Below are 21,487 nucleotides of genomic sequence, written 5' to 3'. Positions count from 1 at the left end.
TATTATGATAATAACTAAAAAAATAATAAATTTTTTTTTTATATATCCTTTAATCCTACATTATTTATATTTCCGATGATAATTCCATCTTGTACGTTAATGATAGCGCATGGGTGAATTGTTTCACATTTTTAGCGGTTTCGATTATGTTTCATGCGTCCCTCATGTAACATTGAATAATTTTTTTCTCTATGCTTCTCTTGCCTAGATGCGCAAATCCAATCTTGTTTACCTCAAGAGCAGGCTCACATTATCCGATCTGCTATCCCTATCCGCATTTGATATTTCATTATATCTGATCAACTTCTCGGATTTCAATATCTACTTGTTCGACTTCTCGTTAGTGATACCTGGCAAAATCATTTGAGGATTAGTGCTTGACGAGGTCGATTCATCACCGTGATTCGAAAATCGCGATTTGCATACGTCCGCAGTGTCTCAAAAGTATCTCGAATACAACACTCTGATAATGGAGATTCATGGAAAAACCGTGCTTATCACCGGCGGAGCTAATGGCATTGGTTATTGCACCGCTCGAGAATTGCTTCGGAGCGGAGCGAAGGTAATTTAATGACAACATATAAAATAATGGGATACAATTCATGATTGTCCATTAAAAACTTACTGTAATTTACATATTTTTAACATTAAAATAAAATTTTTGTTTGTTCGTCCTTGATTATTCTTAAAATATTATTTGTTGCTTGAAATAATAAAAATGGAATAAATAAATGGGCTAGGTGAATTTAAGTATAAATAAAAAATAATGTTTTATTTGCTTTATTATAAATATCTTAAAACAGATTAAAACAGAACAATCTATTTTGTCTTAATAATTGCGCATTGCAGGCTATCGCAATTATAGATTTACCTGATTCAAATGGCGAAAATGCTGTGACGGAATTAGAGAAGGAATTCGGCGCGAATCATGTCATTTTCCTCATTGGAAACGTGGCAAATGCCGAGGAATTTACGGGTATTCAATTATATCAATTAATCTGAATATATGAATTGTATAGAATTGTAGAATTTACAAAATGATATTACGGTTCAATAATCCTAACTCCCACTTAATCATCGATCATCACAAATTATGCTATTTATGCTATTTGTCAAAACCCGATTATTCGTATCGGATGAATTGTTTTAAAATGCCACTATTTCTGCAAACTCATATGTAATACTCGATATGTAATACTCATATTATAATAATCATAATACGTAAAAAAATCTATTATTCTAAATTTGTATTTTGATTATCAAAATATAAAATAATTATAATTTAATTATTTTTCCGAATAAAAAAGAAAAAAGAGAGATGTCATATTTCTAATCCAATTTATATAATTTTGATAAAATAATTTTTTCAATGGATAGAAACATATTAATATATGTGCAATTTGCAGCTTGTTTCGAAAAGGCAATAGAATCATTCAGCACATTGGATATTATTATCAATAATGCCGGTATTATGAATGATACAGAATGGGAGCCGATGGTTGATGTTAATTACGTAAGTGATAACAAATCTACCATAAACTTAATGAATAAACCCTTTTCTTATTATTTTTGCTGGTTTATTTGTTCTTATCATTTTATCACTTTGATAATCAGAAAGGGGTTGTACGTGGCACGTTACTGGGTCTGAATCACATGGGAAAGCATAAAGGAGGAAAAGGCGGTACCATCGTTAATATGGCTTCTATAGTTGGCTTGCAAGGCAATCCAATCGCACCGATTTACACCGGCACGCATTTCGCCATTGTCGGATTTACCTCATCCTTAGTGGTAAAAAATGCATTTCGATTAGAATTGAAAGTAAAGAGTTTTTGGGGTTTAAAGAAGTAAAAATAAAAAAGACCGTTTATCTATTTACGAATTTAATATTGAAAAAGCTTAAAAGGGATTAAAAAATGTAACCAAAACTCTCTTATATACTACTCTCTTATATCTATACATTTATTTATAAGTAAATAGTCTTTAAAAATAAAAATAAAAAGGTACATAATAAAATTAAATAAAAATATTTTTATAATTAAATATTTAACAAAAAAAAATTTTTAAATATTCTTAAAATATTAAAATGCTAATAAAATGCTAGTAAAATGCTAATAATTATACAGTTCTTTAAAAAAATTAATTTATTTCTTTGATTTTATACTAAATTAAAAACTTTCTACCCAATTATTAATTAAAGAAAATTAAAAATACAATTTTTGATTATTTTATCTTTAAAGAAATAGTTATTAATTAATTGAAATGTTAGTCTCTTAATAATCGACAAAAAAAAATCGACAGCCCTAGTGTTGCGTCTTTTTTGCATCGTCCATTTGCATGGCCCTAATTTTGATAAACAAAAATAATAAATGCAATTTTACATTCAAGTTTCATATCTATTTATTTGGTCTATTTGTACCAAGTTATTTGAATATCACTGTTATTCTATTTTATGATAGATAGTTAAATTATAGGCTTTTTTATATTTCTAGACTTTCTATGAGAAAACAGGTGTACGTGTATTGATAATATGTCCTGGTCTCACAACTACTGGCATGGCTTCGAAGTACATGTCAAGCAAAATCTACGCAATGGACATCCTCGATGATGAAATCGCTGCTAAAGAAATGACGACGATGGAGAGTCAATCGTAAGTTGCACTATTTTCTGTTTTCTTATACAAATGAAATTATCATTATAGTAAATAATAAAAAAAGTGATTAAATTAATATTTACATAGAAATCAATAAATCCACTTCTAAAATAACCATGTTAACTCAGTAATCAAATTTATTGTTGCGATGTTGATCAGTTCTTTCGTTTTATTTATTTCGGATTATAAGCATCATATTCAACACAGAAATGGTATTTTAACAGCTTATATTAGAGTATCGTAATTGATTTGTATTCTTCTCCTTTTCATATATGAAAAATTAAGTCATGCTCAAGTAGCGTCTGTGATGTTTAATTAAAAAAAAAATAATTAAATCTATATATATTACAAAATAGTATGTAATAAATAATAAATTAATTTATCATTTATATCTTTTTATAAACTACATTTCAAATAAATTATGAATGAAATCTTTCTTTTCTCATGTTACTTTCACAATTCGATTATATTAATCAAAGAAGATTAATTTGTAAAAAGAATTTATACTGAATCTACGTAATAAGCATGAATCCTTCCATTTTAGACCTGAGCATGTGGCAACCGCTATTGTAGAATTGATCGAAAAAGGAAATAACGGAGCGATCTTTGTTAGCGAAAACAATCAACCTGCTTACGCCGTACAATTACCATCCTACACTGATTTGAAGATTTCGGTATAAGATCTGCAAGCTGATGAATTATTCTTGTTACATGGACACCGGCGCCTCGATTTCTTTCACGATTCTTGAAAATAAATATATTTAATTTAAAAAAAATTCCGAAAACAGATTTTATGATTTTATGATTTTTTCAGAACAATGTATAGTTTTCAATCATCAAAAATTTATTTATATAATTTAATGATTTATTTATATTACATAATTCGTTCAAATTTAAAATTTATTTATTATATTTACCTTCTATGTACGATGAAAAAATTTAAACTTTTATATGTAAAAAGTCAAGAATCAAAGATATTGAATTATTTTTTTGTTTTGATCTAAAAATAATACACAACACACTTACATTACAAAAGACTATAAGACCTATCAATATATTTCACTTATTTTTCTAGAAAGTTTGATATCGATGTTAATTCTTAATAATTATTCTTTATCAAGATTTAGATTAATCAAACAATATTTAACAAAAAATAATAACTAATAAAGATTAAAATTTTAAATGTTACATACATTGCCATCCGAATCAGCTCATTAAAATAGATACTTGCGATATTCTCGGATTTTAATTTCTTTCCATTTTAATCATACATTTTACCATTGTATTATCTTTGTAACATTTTAACGCTATTTTCCTTTATAATATAATTTGAATGTTTAACGATTCGAGACAAGCAATAACAAATAGGTTCTCCTTCAATACTTATTATTATTAAAAACTTGTTATTCGGAATTTAGATATTTTGTTTGTGAGAAAGATCTCAAAAGAAAAAACAAGCTGATTTGAAATAACGAACGGACGAGAGATTCGACCGACGGACATCGACACGAACGGACGTGTAATTAAAGCAAGAATAAAAGTCAGTTTGTGAAAAATCGGGCTTTGTTCTTTCCGGCATCGCCTAAAATTTTAATATATATATATATATATATATATATATATATATATATATACATATTATATATATATATATATATATATATATATATATAAAATACTTATTTTAGGATTTTACGAACTAAATCTTTACGTTACTATATAGCTATAAATAGTGATGTAAAGATTTACATTATTCATTAAAATAAAAAATCTAATCAAATTTACAGTTTAAAATATGTCAATGTATTTCTATGATAAACATAAAACTCTATTAACATTATAGCATTTTAATTTTCTTAGAAGAATAATTTACTAGAATGCGTATGAAAAAAGAAAGAAAGATAAACATTTTTGAGATAACAGCTTGTTAAGATTAAAATTTATAAAAATTACAATAAATACGAGAAAAATTTTTTCATATAAGAACAGATGTATAAATAATATATATAAATAATAACAAAAAAAGAAATAATTAAAAAGATAATGCTTGCATTGTTTCTTTTACAAAAAGTTAAGTTTGAAGATATAAGAAAAAATTGCCCATATAATTAAAAGTATATATATATATATATATAATTATACACAAGCAACTTTTGAAACAATGCAAAAATTATTTTTTTATTTTCTCATTATTACTATAATTTATATATTATATTATACTACTATATTATACTACTATATTATATGTACTTGTATAAAAAATTTTTCTGAATAATATAATATTGCAAATCATTTATTGCATCATTTATTGCAAATTTTCAAATAAACGATTTTCTAAAATCAAGAAACAGAGGTATTGAATTATTTATTTTAATAGAAATAATATATAATTATTATATATAAAATATTAAAATGCTTCTCTAAAAAAAGTTTGACACCAGAATCAATTTTTTTAAACGCTTTCTTTTAAAAAATAAGGAAAGAAACATTATCTATCTCATCTGCTTATATTTATCTTTTCTTATATTTGTACAAGTATATTTAAAAGTAAAATGATAAACTCACTTTAATTTGCTATTAGAAAGTATTTAAATAATTAAAACATTTAAAATTTTTACTATGATTATCTCTTCGATTACAAAAGCACAATTATTTAATATGTGTATATATGTATAAATTATCATATATACGCATACATGATAATTATATACTCATATACTATAAATTATTAATAAATAATAAATAAATAAAATATTTAAATTTTATATATTTGCGTAAATATTTAACTACAATTTGTAACTACCATAAAATATGTAGGATAAAAATAGTAAACTAAAAGATTTGACACGCGCACTTTGTTGTAATTTAATTGCATGCAAAACTGATTCTTAATATATAAAAATATTGTAACCCAACCACTTCTTTCTGTAGACAATCTTGCCGATAGTGAATTCTCACAATAACTTTATATAATGGACAACGTACGAAATAAAACAGCACTAATCACAGGAGCCGGCCATTTCTTTTAGATTTTTAAATGAAAAATATTTGTTAACTTAGAAATTATTAAATAAATACATTAATTTCTTTAATCTTTAGAAATCTTTAGAAATCTTTAAGCAAATTGTTAACATTTTTGATAAATTTGACATACTTGTTAATAATGCCGGAATATTCATAGAAATTGAATCAGAGTGTTATAAGGCCTTTATTACGTAATCCTTAATGCAAAATCAGGTCCTGATAGGGAGCCCTGATAGGGGCCTTACAAAAAATGTAACGCAATTTTCCATTAAGAACCTGATAAGGAACAAAAGATCAGGTTCTTATCAGATTTCTAATGGAAATGCCTGATATTGCCCCTATGATAACCTTATTATAATTTTAATATTATTTAATTTATACTTTTAATATTTATTGTATTCTTATTTATTATTATTTATTTTTTATTTATTATTTATTATATTACTTATTGTGTTATTTATTATATGTAGGCTTTCACAAAAATAAAATTATTTTATTAACTATTAATAACTTTTTTACACTGAAATAAAGTTAATTAAACATTTATTTAACATTATACAAGAATTTTTTATATACAATGAGAAACGATATTAAATAAGAAATTTAACTTAAATTTAAAGAGAATAATATATACATAAAACAATTAAAAATTTTTAACAATTAAATATTTTAATATTTTAATTTAAACAATTAAACATTTTAATAATAACATTTTTACATTTTTTAACGATTTAACATTTTTAATAATTTAACACTTTAAACAATTAATGTAATATAAGAGCCGAGTAAGAGTTTCAGACAAACAATAATTCAACATTTTTTTATTCCTTCGGCTTTCGTTCATTTTTTTTTCCGTCCTAATCCTTGGCATTATTTATTACATTACCTAGTGTTTGAAAAAAATTTATCTTCTTTAACTGGAGATAAATTATTATAAGCCTTATATTCGATTATAGCATCTAAAATATGTTTATATATTGCTATAGAAATTAAAGACAATACTTGTATGTAATATAAAGAATATGTAAAAAAAAATTTGTAAATAACAATAAATTTCTTTAAAAATGGAATTAGTTTTTTGAAAGATATGTTGATTTTATTACAAATTATTAGTTTAAGTAATAAATTATATATAAATAAAGTATATATAAATAAATATATAAATTAGTATATATAAATTAGTATATATAAATTTAGTTTATAATATATATAAATTATATATAGTATATAAATAAATAAGTCAATATAAATCTACTTTTCATGCATTCACTAAATGTAATATCTTTAATGGCTTTTTTGCAACCTTTGGGCTTTTTAGCTGTAACTTAAAACGACATTACGAGACAAACTTTTTTAAAATTTTGGTTATAGCTTTTATTATTGGTTGAGATAGATCTATTGAACTCCACATATAATTTGTCTATAATGAAAAGAAATTAACATAGAATAAATTTAAATTTTTATTTGTAGATTAAATTACATTTAAAATGTAATTATGTATTTATTTATGTGGAAACGAACTTTTAATTCGGGTGGAATTTTCGAATAGAAACTGCCATATCGCGTAATAATATTATATACCATATTTTTACTTACAACATCCTCGCGAAGAACTGCATTAGTTTTTAACTCAGCAAAAATCTCGAAAGACTCTTTATTAAGTATTTTAAAAGGAAGCGATTCGATTTCTTGATTTTTTAAAAATTCGTGTAATTTTTTAAATTCTGAGAATCAATGTATTTGCGTAGGGTGCGAAAGAGTCATCTCATTTTAATTTCCATTACATGTCCTGCAAGTCTTGCTATTTGTGCTGACAAGTTTCTGTAGCATTTTAATATTAACTCTTGCATTTTAATATTAACTCTTACAGTTCTACAAAATAATTTATTTATTACTATAAATAGTAATTACTATTTATTACTATAAATTTATTATTTATCTATTTATTATTATCATACTTATTTATTGATGATTTATTGATATTTATTTATCTATTTATTTATTTATTATTATTTATTTATTACTATACTGTATTTTTAAATTTAATTTATATTTCTTATCGTTTGCTTCGTTAACGTTGATAAAATTATTTTCGAAATTTGTGATTTCTATATTTTCTGCATTATTTTTATTAATGTCTTTTTTAGAATGAAAAGTGTCACTTACAGTAGTTTCTATCGTCATTTCATCACGATTAGTAACTGATTCTCTTTTTCAAGTTTTTCTTTTTTTATATCAGACTGAATGGATTAGATTTAGCATTTTTATTTTTATATTTACATTTTTTTGATATTTTGTTAGTGCAAATGTTTGTATCACTGCTACTTTCCATTTCGCTAAACTCCTCATTATTATTGGAGTCTGATAATCCGACAGATATATCTTTCTTATGACGGTTCGACCATTTCTTAGTAATATTTTTCGTTTGTACTTTATTTATAAATAAGAACATCAAGAATATCACATTTGAAGAATATCACATCATGGAAGAAAAAATATTTTAATTAAAGTAAAGTCGAAATATATATTTATTTTAGTATATAAATATATAATCAGACCAGTAAATGATTAAAAATATAAAATATAAAACAAATACAAAACAAATATATAAAATAAATATAAACTATAAAATAATAGTATAATCCTAAAAATTATATGATATAAAAAATAAAATAAATAAAATATGTATTGTAAATTAAATTGTAATATTGTAAATTATATAATATTATATTATATATAAAATATTAAAATAGTATTTTACTTAATATTACATGAACGTACATGCTTCAATATTTTTAGAAAATTGTATCGATTTTTCTAAGTCAATAGCATGAGGCATTTGTAATATGTCATATGTATTTTCTTTTACTTTTTTTCCTCTTTTATTTTGTATACTTCTTTTTGTTGAAATTCTTTTCTTATATTTTCTGTTTCATCGTTATTCGTGATGAAGGAATGTGTCACATTTTCTAATTTTGATAATTTTTTTTCGGCATCATGATATGTTTCTGAGTTATAGGAAAATAGTTATTAATTAATAACTATTTTACGTTAATAAACAATATATATGTTAAATTAATTTTCTTATTTACCAACCTTTCACCACAATACAGAATCGCGGCTAAGATTTTAATGGGGACTTTTCAGCTTTCACACGATTTTTCAATTCAATAAGATTTTGTTTAGAATTGTCCGGAATAAATTTTGTGAATAAATCGTGTGTTTCTTCATCATATTCAATCCAATCTGTTGGAACAATGTCTATATTTTTTGTGATATTGTTTGCATGATCTATAAACTCCACTAATTTAAATCTATATTTTTTTGCAGTTGACATCATTATTATTTATTATTTATCTATAATAATAAATTAAACTTTTATTATATAATATTTATCAAATGTAAAATAAACTTATTGATCACTGTGAAGGACTGTTAGACGAGTTCCATAATAACCATGATTGTCATTTATCATGGCAGAGAGACAAGGGTACAAATAAATTAAAATACTTTGTAAATAAGATTATAAATAAATAAAAAAAGATAGATTCTAGATTATTATTATTATTAGATTATAGATTCTTTATTTTTATAATTATTATTTACAAAAATACTAAAAACCAGAGAATACCAAAAGATGTTAAAAAATAAAATTAAAAAACCAAAAAATACTAAAAACTAGAAAATACTAAAAAATGTCAAAAAATAAATTTAAAAAACCAAAAAATTTCAAAAAATACGAAATTAAAAAAAAATCAAATATTATTAATTACTTTGATGTACATGTATTATAGTGCCATTATTTTTGCTGCTTACATGTAAAGAAGAGGCATTGCATTCTTCATTTTTTCTTCATCATTATCATTAATAACAAATGTGATCATTTTCTACAATACATTTGTCAGAGATTGTGTTACGATTATATCCGATCCTTTTTTTACTTTCCACATTTTTAATGTTGATGAATTACATGGATATTCATAAATTGGTTTTACAATTTTTTAAATAATTCCATTTAAATAAATTTCGCCTTTGAATAACAATATATGTTGTATAACAATATATACTGTTTACTTGCAAAATTTTTCTATTCAAAAGTAATACAATATTATTTAAAGATTTTGTGGTAATAAGAGCGTTTTTGTATCGTAGCTTTTTTATATCAATACTTAATTTATCTTGTTTTTCTTTTTTTCTCAAAATTTCAATAGATATAGTACAGGTATAGTAAATTTCTTTAAAAATAAAAAATCTTTCATGTATACGGCGATACAGTTGTGCCAATGGACGATTATCACTTCTTATTAAAGATTTTATTTTTCCAAGAGTATTTTCAAATGGAAAAGCAGTAATTTCACTAAGAGAACATTGTATATTAACAGTATCATCGGCTAAATGAACAAGATTATGTGTATTTAATACCTGACTTTCTTCGCCATACAACTGGCGTGCTGCAACAACAAAATAATAAAGAAATAGCTTTGCATATTCATTACATTTTATAGCTGTTTCTGGAAAACATAGTATGCGGCAAGTTATATACAATAGTAGAAAATGTTTATATAAGTCTTCCGCTAAACATTTTTTTATTACAATTAATCCGCAATATAATAGAAAAAAACGAAATTCGGTAGCTTTCCATTTTGCTATTTCAGTAATTGATCGCGTACTTCTTTGAAATTCTTCTAGTACATAGTTTTGTAGTTTAAGTAAATTTTGCGCAAGTACATTTGGCAACATTACTGCTTTTGTGCTGATTTATTATTAAGCCAAAAATCCATAAATATCTTCTTCATCGAGACAACATAAATGCATGAAATCAAGTACAAACATCGTTATATTTTTCCCATGTAGTTCCCACATAGTTTTTCCCATCTAGTGCCCACATCATTTTTCTGATACACTTCCCACATAGTTTTTCCCATCTTCTTCCTACATAGTTTTTCCCATCTTCTTCCCACATAGTTTTTCCCATCTTGTTCCCACATAGTTTTTCCCATCTTCTTCCCACACAGTTTTTCCCATCTAGACTCCACATAGTTTTTCCCATATAGCCCCCAAATAATTATTCCCATCTAATTTCCACATAGTTTTTTCCATATTGCCTCTATCTAGTTTTTCCCATTTAGCCCCCACATAGTTTTTTCCATTTAGTCCCCACATAGTTTTTCCCATCTAGTTCTCACATAGTTTTTCCCATCTAGCTCCTACTTAGTTTTTCGTATCTAATTCCAACATAGTTTTTTCCATCTATTCCCCACATTATTTTACCCATTTAGCTACTATCTCTTATTCCCAACTAGCCCTCCCACACAGTATTTTCAATCTAGCCCCCATATAGTTTTTTTTATAGCCCCCACATATAATATTTAAACAATATTTAATATTAACTTACAATATTTAATATTAAATTACAATATTTAATTTTTACTTTTCCCAGGAGTCGACGCGCAGTGTAGTGCTGTGTGTATTTATATAAAACGAAAAAACCAAATGTTTTACCTTTTCATGAGACTTAAATTATTGAATTGAATTTTTAAAGAGAATAGTGCAAAACTGTAAAAATGGCGTCACATAGAAAATGAAAATGTCGATTTTTACATGCTTGTTAGGCAAAAAGTAGTTTGATATTAAATAATCCTTATTAGGCCCCTATTGTTTTCTCAGGTCCTGATTAGGACAATATCAGGCACTTCTTATCAAGGATGCATTAGCAATACCTATTCAGGTGCTGATAAAGAAGATATATTATATTATATTATATTTTATGTATTATTAATATAATAATAAAAAATTTATATTTATTTTTTCAGCGAATATAACATATAATCTTGTTTACAGAGTTACGCATGTGGGACAATCTGTAGTCGAGCTTATTCAAAAGGCTGAAAACGGTCAGTTTGGGTCGTTCAGAATGATATGCCACTGTTTGTAATAAAATCACATGATCTTACGAAACCAGTCGAACAAATCGACATACAAGTATGAAAAACTGATGAAAATCAGAAGAAATCAATAATTTTACATTCATAAGAAATATTGCCTTTAGTATTTCGACATATGAAATTAATATAATTTTACTAAAACAATGTAACGCAAGAACGACGAAAAACCAAGATTATTTATTTATTTGAGGATTATTGTTTTGTTAATGTTATTTTAGAGAAATATATTTAATTATTTAATGATTAAGGCTCACTTATTTTTAAATGTTATACAAAGGGAAAAAGTAGATACTATACTTAACATAAAATATTAGCACAACATAAAATAATCAAAAGACAAACAAAAATGAAAATATAAACACAAATGCAGGTACAAATGTAGAAATTGTATTAAAAATAATATTAATGCAACCCGGGCATGCTAAGTTTTGTACGTCGTTTTTTTTCTTACATATCAGATTTTCTTTTATATTTTATTTTTATATAAACAAGTACAATAATTCAATAAAATTGTTTTGGCAACTACAAATTGATTTAAATTAATAACATCTTTTTCACCTTTGCAAAGTTTCTTTTCTGCTTTGTATAATTAAAATTTGTGCCAATTTTTGATGTCATGTTTTTTGTAGAAATAATAAAACAACTTTTTAAATAAAAATGAACTATAAAATAAAATGTATTTCACTGTAAAATTGTTTTTATTTTATTAAATTAGAAGTTGACGCCAGTTTGATATCACATCTTTTGTATCAATATAAAATTTATTAAAAAGACTTCTGTAGATGGAAATTTTTGTATAAAATTATTTCATTTACATAAATAAAAAAAGCGACGCATGAACTTGGCGTTATTTTTTACCTTTTTTAAAAGGTAATTTTGTTAGAATATAACTCATTTTTTTAATAACTAATAATATCTATTATTTCGCATATTTGAAACATTTTTATACTTTATATATACGAATAAATACAAATTTATTTGAATATTTTTTATTTGTTATGAATTATAAAAATTTTACAATTATATTATAAAGTTTTGCAGAAATCTTTTATTAATAGTATTTATTAAAATTAAAAATTTTTTAATTATCTTTTATATTAAAGCATAGTATTTAATGATATGCAAGAATATAATTTTTATGACATCTTGTTTTAAATTACTTATCATGAATTATTTTCATTTCAAAATTTTGAAATAAAAAGTGTTTTATAGATAAATATATATAAAATTTTTTTCTTCCAGATGCCAAATAGTAACGCTTTTTTTTTTAAAATAAGGAAAGAAACATCTATCTCATTTGCTTATCTTATCTTTTCTTATATTTATACAAATATATTTAAAAGTAAAACGATAAACTTACTTTAATTTGCTAATTGCCAGAAAATATTTAAATATAATTAAAACATTTAGAATTTTTACTATGATTAGTCCTTCGATTACAGAAGCACAATAATTTAGTATCTACGTATACATATAATTTATCATATATATGTACGCATACATGATAATTATGTACATATATACTATAATTCATTAATAAATAACAAATAAATAAAATATTTAAATTTTATATTTGCGTATTTATTTAACTTGTAATTATCATAAAATATGTAGAATGAAAACAATAAACTAAAAACGTTTTGCGTTTTATTGTAATTTAACTACATGCAAAACTAATTCTTGGCATATAAAAGCATTGTAACCGAGCTACTTTTTTCTGTGGACAATTTTGCCTATATTGAATTTTCTCATTCTAACTTTACATAATGGACAACGTACAAAATAAAACAGCACTAGTCACAGGAGCCGGATCCGGCATTGGCTACTGCATTGCCGAGGAATTATTGCGTAAAGGTGCGAAGGTAATTTACAATTGCAAAAAAAAACAAATTGATATTTTTTTATCCGTTTATTATAATTTTGTAGAAAGTTGCCATTGTCGATTTGCCAATAACACATAGTTATAATGGAGTAGTTAGTCTGCAAGAACAATTTGGGAAAGAACGCGTCATTTTCTTTCCGGTTGATATAACGAACATAGAATTATATAATGGTAATTATTGAATCTCATAAATATTTACAATTCTTTGTGAAAATATTCATCAGTAATCATAATCGTGACATTTGTTTTACATTTTTAAATAAAAAAATATCTGTTAAATTAGAAACTATTAAATAAAAACATTAATTTCTTTAATCTTTAGAAACCTTTAAGCAAGTTGTTAATATCCTTAATGGACTTGATATACTTGTGAATAATGCCGGAATAATGAAAGATGTTTGTATCGAACAAACATTTGCTGTTAATGTTGTAAGTAATAGAATATTTTATACAGAACATGCTATGAAACATGATAATAAAAATCCATATAACATGTAACCTTCACAACTTTATATATATAAAATTAAATTATTTACAAGAGTTATTTACAAGAATTGCATACACAATCAGAATATTGATGTTGAAACTATTTAAAGCATATGACAATATGATAATATTCATTAATCGGAGATCTGTCATACTTTTATATCAAAATCATAAGTTTAGTTTATAATATCATTTAGTAGCAGATTCCGGTCGATCACTAGGTGCTCGGATCCTAGCTAGAATCCTAGATAAGCGAGCTCGAGTTGGTATATCAAAAGGATGGGTGAACGATGGTTCCCAAAAAAATGTGTGATGTTACCGACATTGCAAGATAAAAAAGATTTCATTAGTTCCATTGCACGCTGCACATATATATGCGCTTTCATGCTTCGTAGAAATATTTTTGTTCAGCATTATAAAATTTATGTTATTAACTTTTTCTGATTATTTTATAACATTAAATTAACAATTAAATTTTATTTAGTATTTTACTTTTAATTATGTAATATAAAAAAATATATAATTTATATTTAATATTCTGTTAATAACTATTAATAATTTTCTCATAAAGCCTCCAATGTATGTTTATTAATCTTTCTCAAAATCGTACAAAACATCCATAATTGATCCACATAACCTCCATGAGACGTCTACATAGAGGTCTAATGGAGGTCTAATAGAGGTTAAAAACGCGGAACTATGGATCTCCAATAGAGATTTTGGTTTAATGGAGATTTTGTGAATGTCTGGGAATGGAGGTTATAAACCATGATGGACCTCTAATGGACGTCCATTAAAAGTTTTTGTTCCGTGTGGGACATATATATATATATTACATGTATTCACATATAATCTTTTATTTCTACAGGTAGCACTAATTCGTGGCTCACTTTTAGCCTTGGATCACATGGGCAAACATAAAGGTGGCAAAGGAGGTACCATAGTAAATATCGCATCTAGAGCTGGCCTTGAAGCTTTCCCTACAGCTCCAGTGTACAGTACTTCTAAATATGCTGTTATTGGATTTAGCCTCAATCTTGAGGTAATTATTTATAGAGAATATGAATTCAATTGTTTCAATATTAAATAAAACTTACTGCAATTACAATTCTTTTAACTCCATTTAAAAAGAAACATAAAATGAGAAATATACATAAATCAATACCATACAATGTATTATACATTTAAATCAGATATTTACCGGAAGTTTAAATGTAATAGATTCAACGTATATTAGTTCCGTATAATTTTAGTTGTGATGTCGGGCTGATATACGTTATTATAAACTATAGTACATTTATTTATTTCTTTAGCACTATTCTCCAATCAATTAAAATCGATTATCGATTATTTAAAATTGTATTTGATAAACAAATTATATTTTATGATACATAATTTGTACGAATAACTAGTATAAATATATAAACATGTTACACGTATTGGCCATTTAAAAGACGTTGTTTTTTTTATTATTTTAAACAGTTTTTTCATTTTTGAATAAACGTATTATATGCATTGAACCAGAACGTATCTTCCATTTTTTAAATTACTTTATTGAAAAAAAGTATATCAATTCAAATAAATATTTATCTTTATATATATATATATATATATATATATATATATGCATATATAAACCATGTTTAAATTCAGCAGCCCATCTTTTTACGGTAGCAAATGATGGGGCAGAGTCCCCGTAAACAGCGTCCAATTCGATTTTAATTTGCGCAGGCGTATTGCCTTTCAAATGTAAGAATTTAATCACGGCACGATATTCAATTTTTTCCATTTTTATAAAAACACTGACATCGACTGACACAAACAACTGTCAAACAAAAATTGAGCGTCCAAAATGGCTGAAATTTTCACAAAAGTCTTTCAAAGCATATACTATTGTAGTACTAGAATGGTTTTGACGAGTAACGTCATCTTCATATTAAGGCTCAAAACTTTTCAGACTACCCTCGTTATATAAATATATATATATATATATATATGTGTGTATATATACGGGGTATCTCAGAACTGGAGAAGCGCGCACCGCGCGCTGGTAAGCTCGGAGTGCTAGGCCATATTATAGCGCGACATCACCATTCATTGGTCCGGATATTTTATTTTATAATTCGAAAATTAGAACGAATATCACAAAATGATATTAGACTTTTTTGTTCCCCTTGATTTCTTCTACACTTCCACTGCGACTCGTTCTCCAGTTCTGGGACATCCTGTATACATATATATTATTCGTGCAACAATTTAATAACATTTTAAATAGGTAAATTATACCATTATATAAATAATCGTATTTTCTAAACATTTATAAATGAGATTTTCTTTATAAATTATATACGTTTTCAATAAACATTTTGTTCGATTAAATAAATATATGACTTTTTGACGCAAAATAGACATTGATGGATATTTGAAATAAAACCTTTCGTTTTGAACTCGTATACTATTTTTCGACGAATAAAATCTGTTTTGTATTATACAAACGTCATAAAAATGGATAGAATTGACTGACAATTGAATTGATATATTATATTATGATATAAAAATTATAAAACATTTATCTCATATACTTATATCACTTTTATATTATATGTATAATAAACATTTAACATGTCATCATGTATTTATTGGGAAACAAAACTTAAATTAATATTCGAAAAAATTTTTTAAATATTTTAATTTATTTAAAGTCACGTCTAAAAACATTATTTAAATATATTTATGATTGTTGTGTTATTTTTTTTATAAATTTTGTTAATAAGGTTTTTTGTTTAAATTTCATATGAAAATCTCAATAATATTTTACATAAAAGAATTAAAGAACAAAAATATCTTTTTTAAAATTTTTTAAAAAATTATGTATGTAAAGATAAATATAACATACATATATACATATTGTTTGTCTATAACTATGCAATTTTTATATGTATCATTAAAAAAAATTTTCTATTAATAATATACTTTTAATAATAATAAAAGATCTAAAGTAATATCTTTTTCAGAAATTTTATGATAAAACAAAGGTTCGTGTTCTAACGATGTGTCCTAGTTTTACAATGACGGAATTGCTTATTACACCACAATGTCTCGATTTTGTTGATGCGGAGGTTATAAAACAGTATCTTTATACATCACAAAAGTAAATACAAAATTTAATATAATAATTTTATATAATAATTTTTAACATAATAGAAGCATTTATATATAATATTTAACAACAGTCATGTTTACTATAATTTACAATTATGAGTATTACTTTTGAAAGCTTTTCTTATCAAATGCAAATAAAATATTAAATATTACTTAACATTTTTTAAATGTTTTGAATGTTTTAAATGTTTTTTAAATCTTTTATTATAATATATTTATTATAATAAAACATTAAATAATATTTATATATATAATATATTATGTAATATTTTATTAATGTTATTAATATCCATAACTATAAAAATTTGAATATCCTATATAAAAAAATATAAAATTTATTAATATTATGTTATTATATAATATTATATAATATAATTATTATATTATATTATATTATATTATATAATTATTATATTATATTATATTATATTATATATATATATATATATTATATTATATATATATATATATATATGTATATATATATATATACTATTGATATAATAATAAAAAATTATATTTATTTTTTTCGGCGAATGTAACATCTTTTTTACAGAGTTACGCATGTGGGACAATCTGTAGTCGAGCTTATTCAAAAGGGTGAAAATGGATCAATTTGGGTCGTTCAGAATGATATGCCACCATTTGCAGTTACAGTAAAATTATGTGATTTTACGAAATCCATCGAACAAACTGACATACATGTATGAAAAGCTGATAAAAATCAGAAGATGATTTTCATAAGAAATATTGCGTTTAGTATTTCAGCATATAAAAATAATATAATTCTACTAAAATAATGTTCTACTTGTAACGCAAGAAAGAAGAAAAATCAAGATTATTTATTTATTTGAAGATTATTGTTTTGTTAAAGTTGTTTTAGAGAAATATATTTAATTAATTAATGATTAAGGCTCACTTATTTTTAAATGTTATACAAAAAGGAAAAGTAAATATTACACACTAACGCAAAATATTAGCATAACATAAAACAATCAAAAGACAAAATAAAATAAATATGAAATAAAAATGCAAACACAAATGCAGGAACAAATGTAGAAATTGTATAAATGTAAAACTATCCAAAGACACAAAGCATGAAATAATAAATAATAAAAACAATATTTTTAATTAATATTTTCAAATTTAAAATAATTAAGAAATTAGATTTAGGACAATTAGTTTTAATTTTTCTAATTGGCAATTTTTTAATGTAATTAAATAATTTTGAAAATTAATATTTATAAAACATTTATTTATAAAATTGTGAAAATTGTGAAATCGATCCCTATTCTGCATTTTTCATTATTCATTATTCATTATTCATTGTTCATTGTTCGGTTTATAATATTTAAGACGTCTTTTAGATGTCTTTAAAATGTCATAATTAATAAGACGTTCTCTGGATAAGTAATAAAAAAATAATATAATATATAATAATTAACCTATAATTATAAATTCTCAATAGCACTACTGTAGTACTACTGTAGTACTACTGAAAAATACTATTACTATTATAAAATTTATTACTATTATAAAATTTAAAATTATGTTAAAAAAGTGACGTATTATTTAAATTTTTTTAATATTCTTAAATAACTTTGTATGTTGTAACAATTTCAATAGTTATGTGTTATCTATTTGTTTTTGATATTTAAGTTTTTAATTTGATTCTAAAATACCTATCTGCAACTCTTTATTGTATATTTTAACGTAGCAATTGTTTTGGCAAATATTATAACTCTAAAACGTTCCATTAAACTTCTTTGAAAATAAGCACAAATTTGTCTGAATATTTTTTATTTGTTATGAATTATAAGAATTTTACAATTATATTAATAAAATTTTGCAGAAATCTTCTATAATAATAATATTTATAATATTTAGTATTCTATAGTTAATAGTATATAATATTTAATATTCTATAGTTAATAGTATTTATTAGTATTAAAAATTTTTCAATTATCTTTTATATTAAAGCATATTGAATATTTAATGATACGCAAGAATATTATTTTTATGACATTCTATTTTAAATTATTTATAATGATCAAAAGTTTGAAATAAAAAGTGGTTTAGACAAATATATATAAAATTTTTTTCTTCCAGATGCCAAATAGTAAAATTGGTTTTCTTCATCTAATTAGGAATATTTAACAATTATCTATACTATTTATCGTTAAATTAATATTTATTACAATTTAAAATTTTCTTAAATAATTTATAAAAATATAATAGCAGATATTAATATATTTTGTATGTGTTATTGAATATAAAATATTTGAAATAGTTTGTACTACTTTTAATTTATGGCTCCTGAGTAGTCGCCGTATTGTATAGCGGCCGTATTGGAATTGTGACGTCATAGGTGAAAAATAACACAGTAAAATTTATTGCATCTTATTTACAAATAAAGAGCTATTTGACTGATGCTTCTCTGAAAAAAGTTTGAACCAACCAGAATCAATTTTTTTCTTTTAAACGCTTCCTTTTAAAAAATAAGGAAAGAAACATTATCTATCTCATCTATTTATCTTATCTTTTCTTATATTTGTATAAGTATATTTAAAAGTAAAATGATAAACTCATTTTAATTTGCTAATATGTGTATATACATATAAATTATCATATGTACGTATGCATACATGATAATTATATACACATATACTATAAATCATTAATAAATAACAAATAAATAAAATTTTTAAATTTTATATGTTTGCGTAAATATTTATTTAACTACAACTTGTAACTACTATAAAATATGTAGGATAAAAATAGTAAACTAAAAAACTTGACACGTGCACTTTGTTGTAATTTAACTGCATGCAAAACTGATTACAGACATATAAAAGTATTATAACCCAACCACTTCTTTCTGTAGACAACCTTGTCGATATTGAATTCTCATGATAACTTTATATAATGGATAACGTATGAAATAAAACAGCACTAATCACAGGAGCCGAATTCGGCCATTTCTTTTAGATTTTTAAATAAAAAATATCTGTTAACTTAGAAATTATTAAATAAATACATTAATTTCTAATTTTTAGAAATCTTTAAGCAAGTTGTTAATAATTTTTGATGGACTTGACATATTTGTTAATAATGCCGGAATAACGAAAGATGTTTGTATCGAACAAACATTTGCTGTTAATGTTGTAAGTAATAGAATATTATATATAGAACATTATATAAATATAGAGAACATACATAGAACATACATATAAATATACAAAACGTTAGACATTAAATAAAACAATCAATTTTAACTAACTAACAAAGTTTCTTATTTCTGAAAGAGTGTGTCTTCAAAAACGATCAAAAATAGATTAGTAAATAGACATTTTATGTTTTTCAAAATGACTAATTTAACTATTATCTGGTATAAATAAATGTATCAAAAAATATTATACATCTTGTCCATGTGTTTATATAGATGTGTAATTTTGTTAATCACAAATATGTATATTACATGTACATATATATTACATGTATTTACATATAATCTTTTATTTCTACAGGTAGCATTAATTCGCGGCTCACTTTTAGCCTTGAATCACAATGGGCGAACATAAAGATGACAAAGAGGATACCACAGTAAATATCGCATCTACAAACCTTGGAACTTTGTCTATAGGTCCAGTGTACAATTCTTCTAAATATGCTGTTATTAGATTTAGCCTCAATCTTGAGATAATTATTTATAAAATATAAATTCAATTGTTACAATATTACAATTAATAGAACTTGTGCAATTACAATTCTTTTAACCCCCTTTTAATTTAAATTTAAAAGGAAACATAAAATGAGAAATATCCATAAATAAAACAAAAATTTAAATTAATATTGGAAAAAATTTTTTAAATATCTTAATTTATTTAAAATCATGTTTAAAAAACATTATTTAAATATATTTATGATCGTTGTGTTCTTTTTTTTATAATAAATTTTGTTAATAAAGTTTCTTGTTTAAATTCCATATAAAAATCTCAATAATATTTTATATAAAAAAATTTTAAAAAACAAAAATATCTTTTTAAAAATTTTTTTAAAAATTATGTATGTAAAGACAAATATAACATACAGATATATATACATATTGTTTGTCTATAACTATGTAATTTTTATATGTATCATTAAAGATTTTCTATTAATAATATACTTTCAATAATAATAAAAGATCTAAATAGAAAATATCTTTTTCAGAAATTTTATGATAAAACAAAAGTTCGTATTCTAACGATGTGTTCTCATATTACAAAGACGGAATTGTTTATTACAGCACAACATCTCAATTTTGTCGATAGGGAGATTATAAAAGAATATCCTTAT

At 23.6% G+C, this 21,487-nt stretch overlaps 2 protein-coding genes across 2 annotated transcripts; both read left to right on the top strand.

Annotated features, from left to right (window-relative positions):
* Positions 1-138: 138 nt before the first annotated feature.
* On the top strand, positions 139-4,015 carry LOC148936613 (15-hydroxyprostaglandin dehydrogenase [NAD(+)]-like). Its single transcript, XM_089076238.1, has 6 exons — positions 139-562; positions 850-976; positions 1,407-1,513; positions 1,615-1,788; positions 2,490-2,647; positions 3,195-4,015. The coding sequence occupies exons 1-6, from the start codon at positions 470-472 to the stop codon at positions 3,328-3,330; spliced, it is 795 nt and encodes a 264-aa protein (XP_088932364.1). The 5' UTR covers positions 139-469; the 3' UTR covers positions 3,331-4,015.
* A 9,302-nt stretch (positions 4,016-13,317) lies between these two features.
* Positions 13,318-18,271, top strand: LOC105433905 (15-hydroxyprostaglandin dehydrogenase [NAD(+)]-like). The gene is made up of 6 exons (XM_089076629.1): positions 13,318-13,481; positions 13,546-13,672; positions 13,824-13,930; positions 14,856-15,029; positions 17,002-17,138; positions 17,706-18,271. Exons 1-6 carry the CDS (start codon positions 13,386-13,388, stop codon positions 17,857-17,859), a joined length of 795 nt encoding a protein of 264 aa, XP_088932755.1. The 5' UTR covers positions 13,318-13,385; the 3' UTR covers positions 17,860-18,271.
* The last annotated feature ends 3,216 nt before the right edge of the window (positions 18,272-21,487 follow it).

Source organism: Pogonomyrmex barbatus, unplaced genomic scaffold (assembly GCF_055798465.1).
Source record: "Pogonomyrmex barbatus isolate J1 unplaced genomic scaffold, ASM5579846v1 scaffold2, whole genome shotgun sequence".
Lineage (NCBI taxonomy): Eukaryota > Metazoa > Arthropoda > Insecta > Hymenoptera > Formicidae > Pogonomyrmex > Pogonomyrmex barbatus.
The sequence above is the reverse complement of the archived record's forward strand: the minus strand, read 5'-3'. Positions and strand labels throughout refer to the sequence as shown.

Coding starts and splice junctions, on each gene's coding strand:
- LOC105433905 (XM_089076629.1), top strand. CDS start 13,386: ATGGACAACGTACAAAATAAAACAGCACTAGTCACAGGAGCCGGATCC. Junction 13,482..13,545: donor TATTGCGTAAAGGTGCGAAG/GTAATTTACAAT, acceptor ATAATTTTGTAG/AAAGTTGCCATTGTCGATTT. Junction 13,931..14,855: donor AAACATTTGCTGTTAATGTT/GTAAGTAATAGA, acceptor TTATTTCTACAG/GTAGCACTAATTCGTGGCTC.
- LOC148936613 (XM_089076238.1), top strand. CDS start 470: ATGGAGATTCATGGAAAAACCGTGCTTATCACCGGCGGAGCTAATGGC. Junction 563..849: donor TGCTTCGGAGCGGAGCGAAG/GTAATTTAATGA, acceptor TGCGCATTGCAG/GCTATCGCAATTATAGATTT. Junction 2,648..3,194: donor ACGACGATGGAGAGTCAATC/GTAAGTTGCACT, acceptor CTTCCATTTTAG/ACCTGAGCATGTGGCAACCG.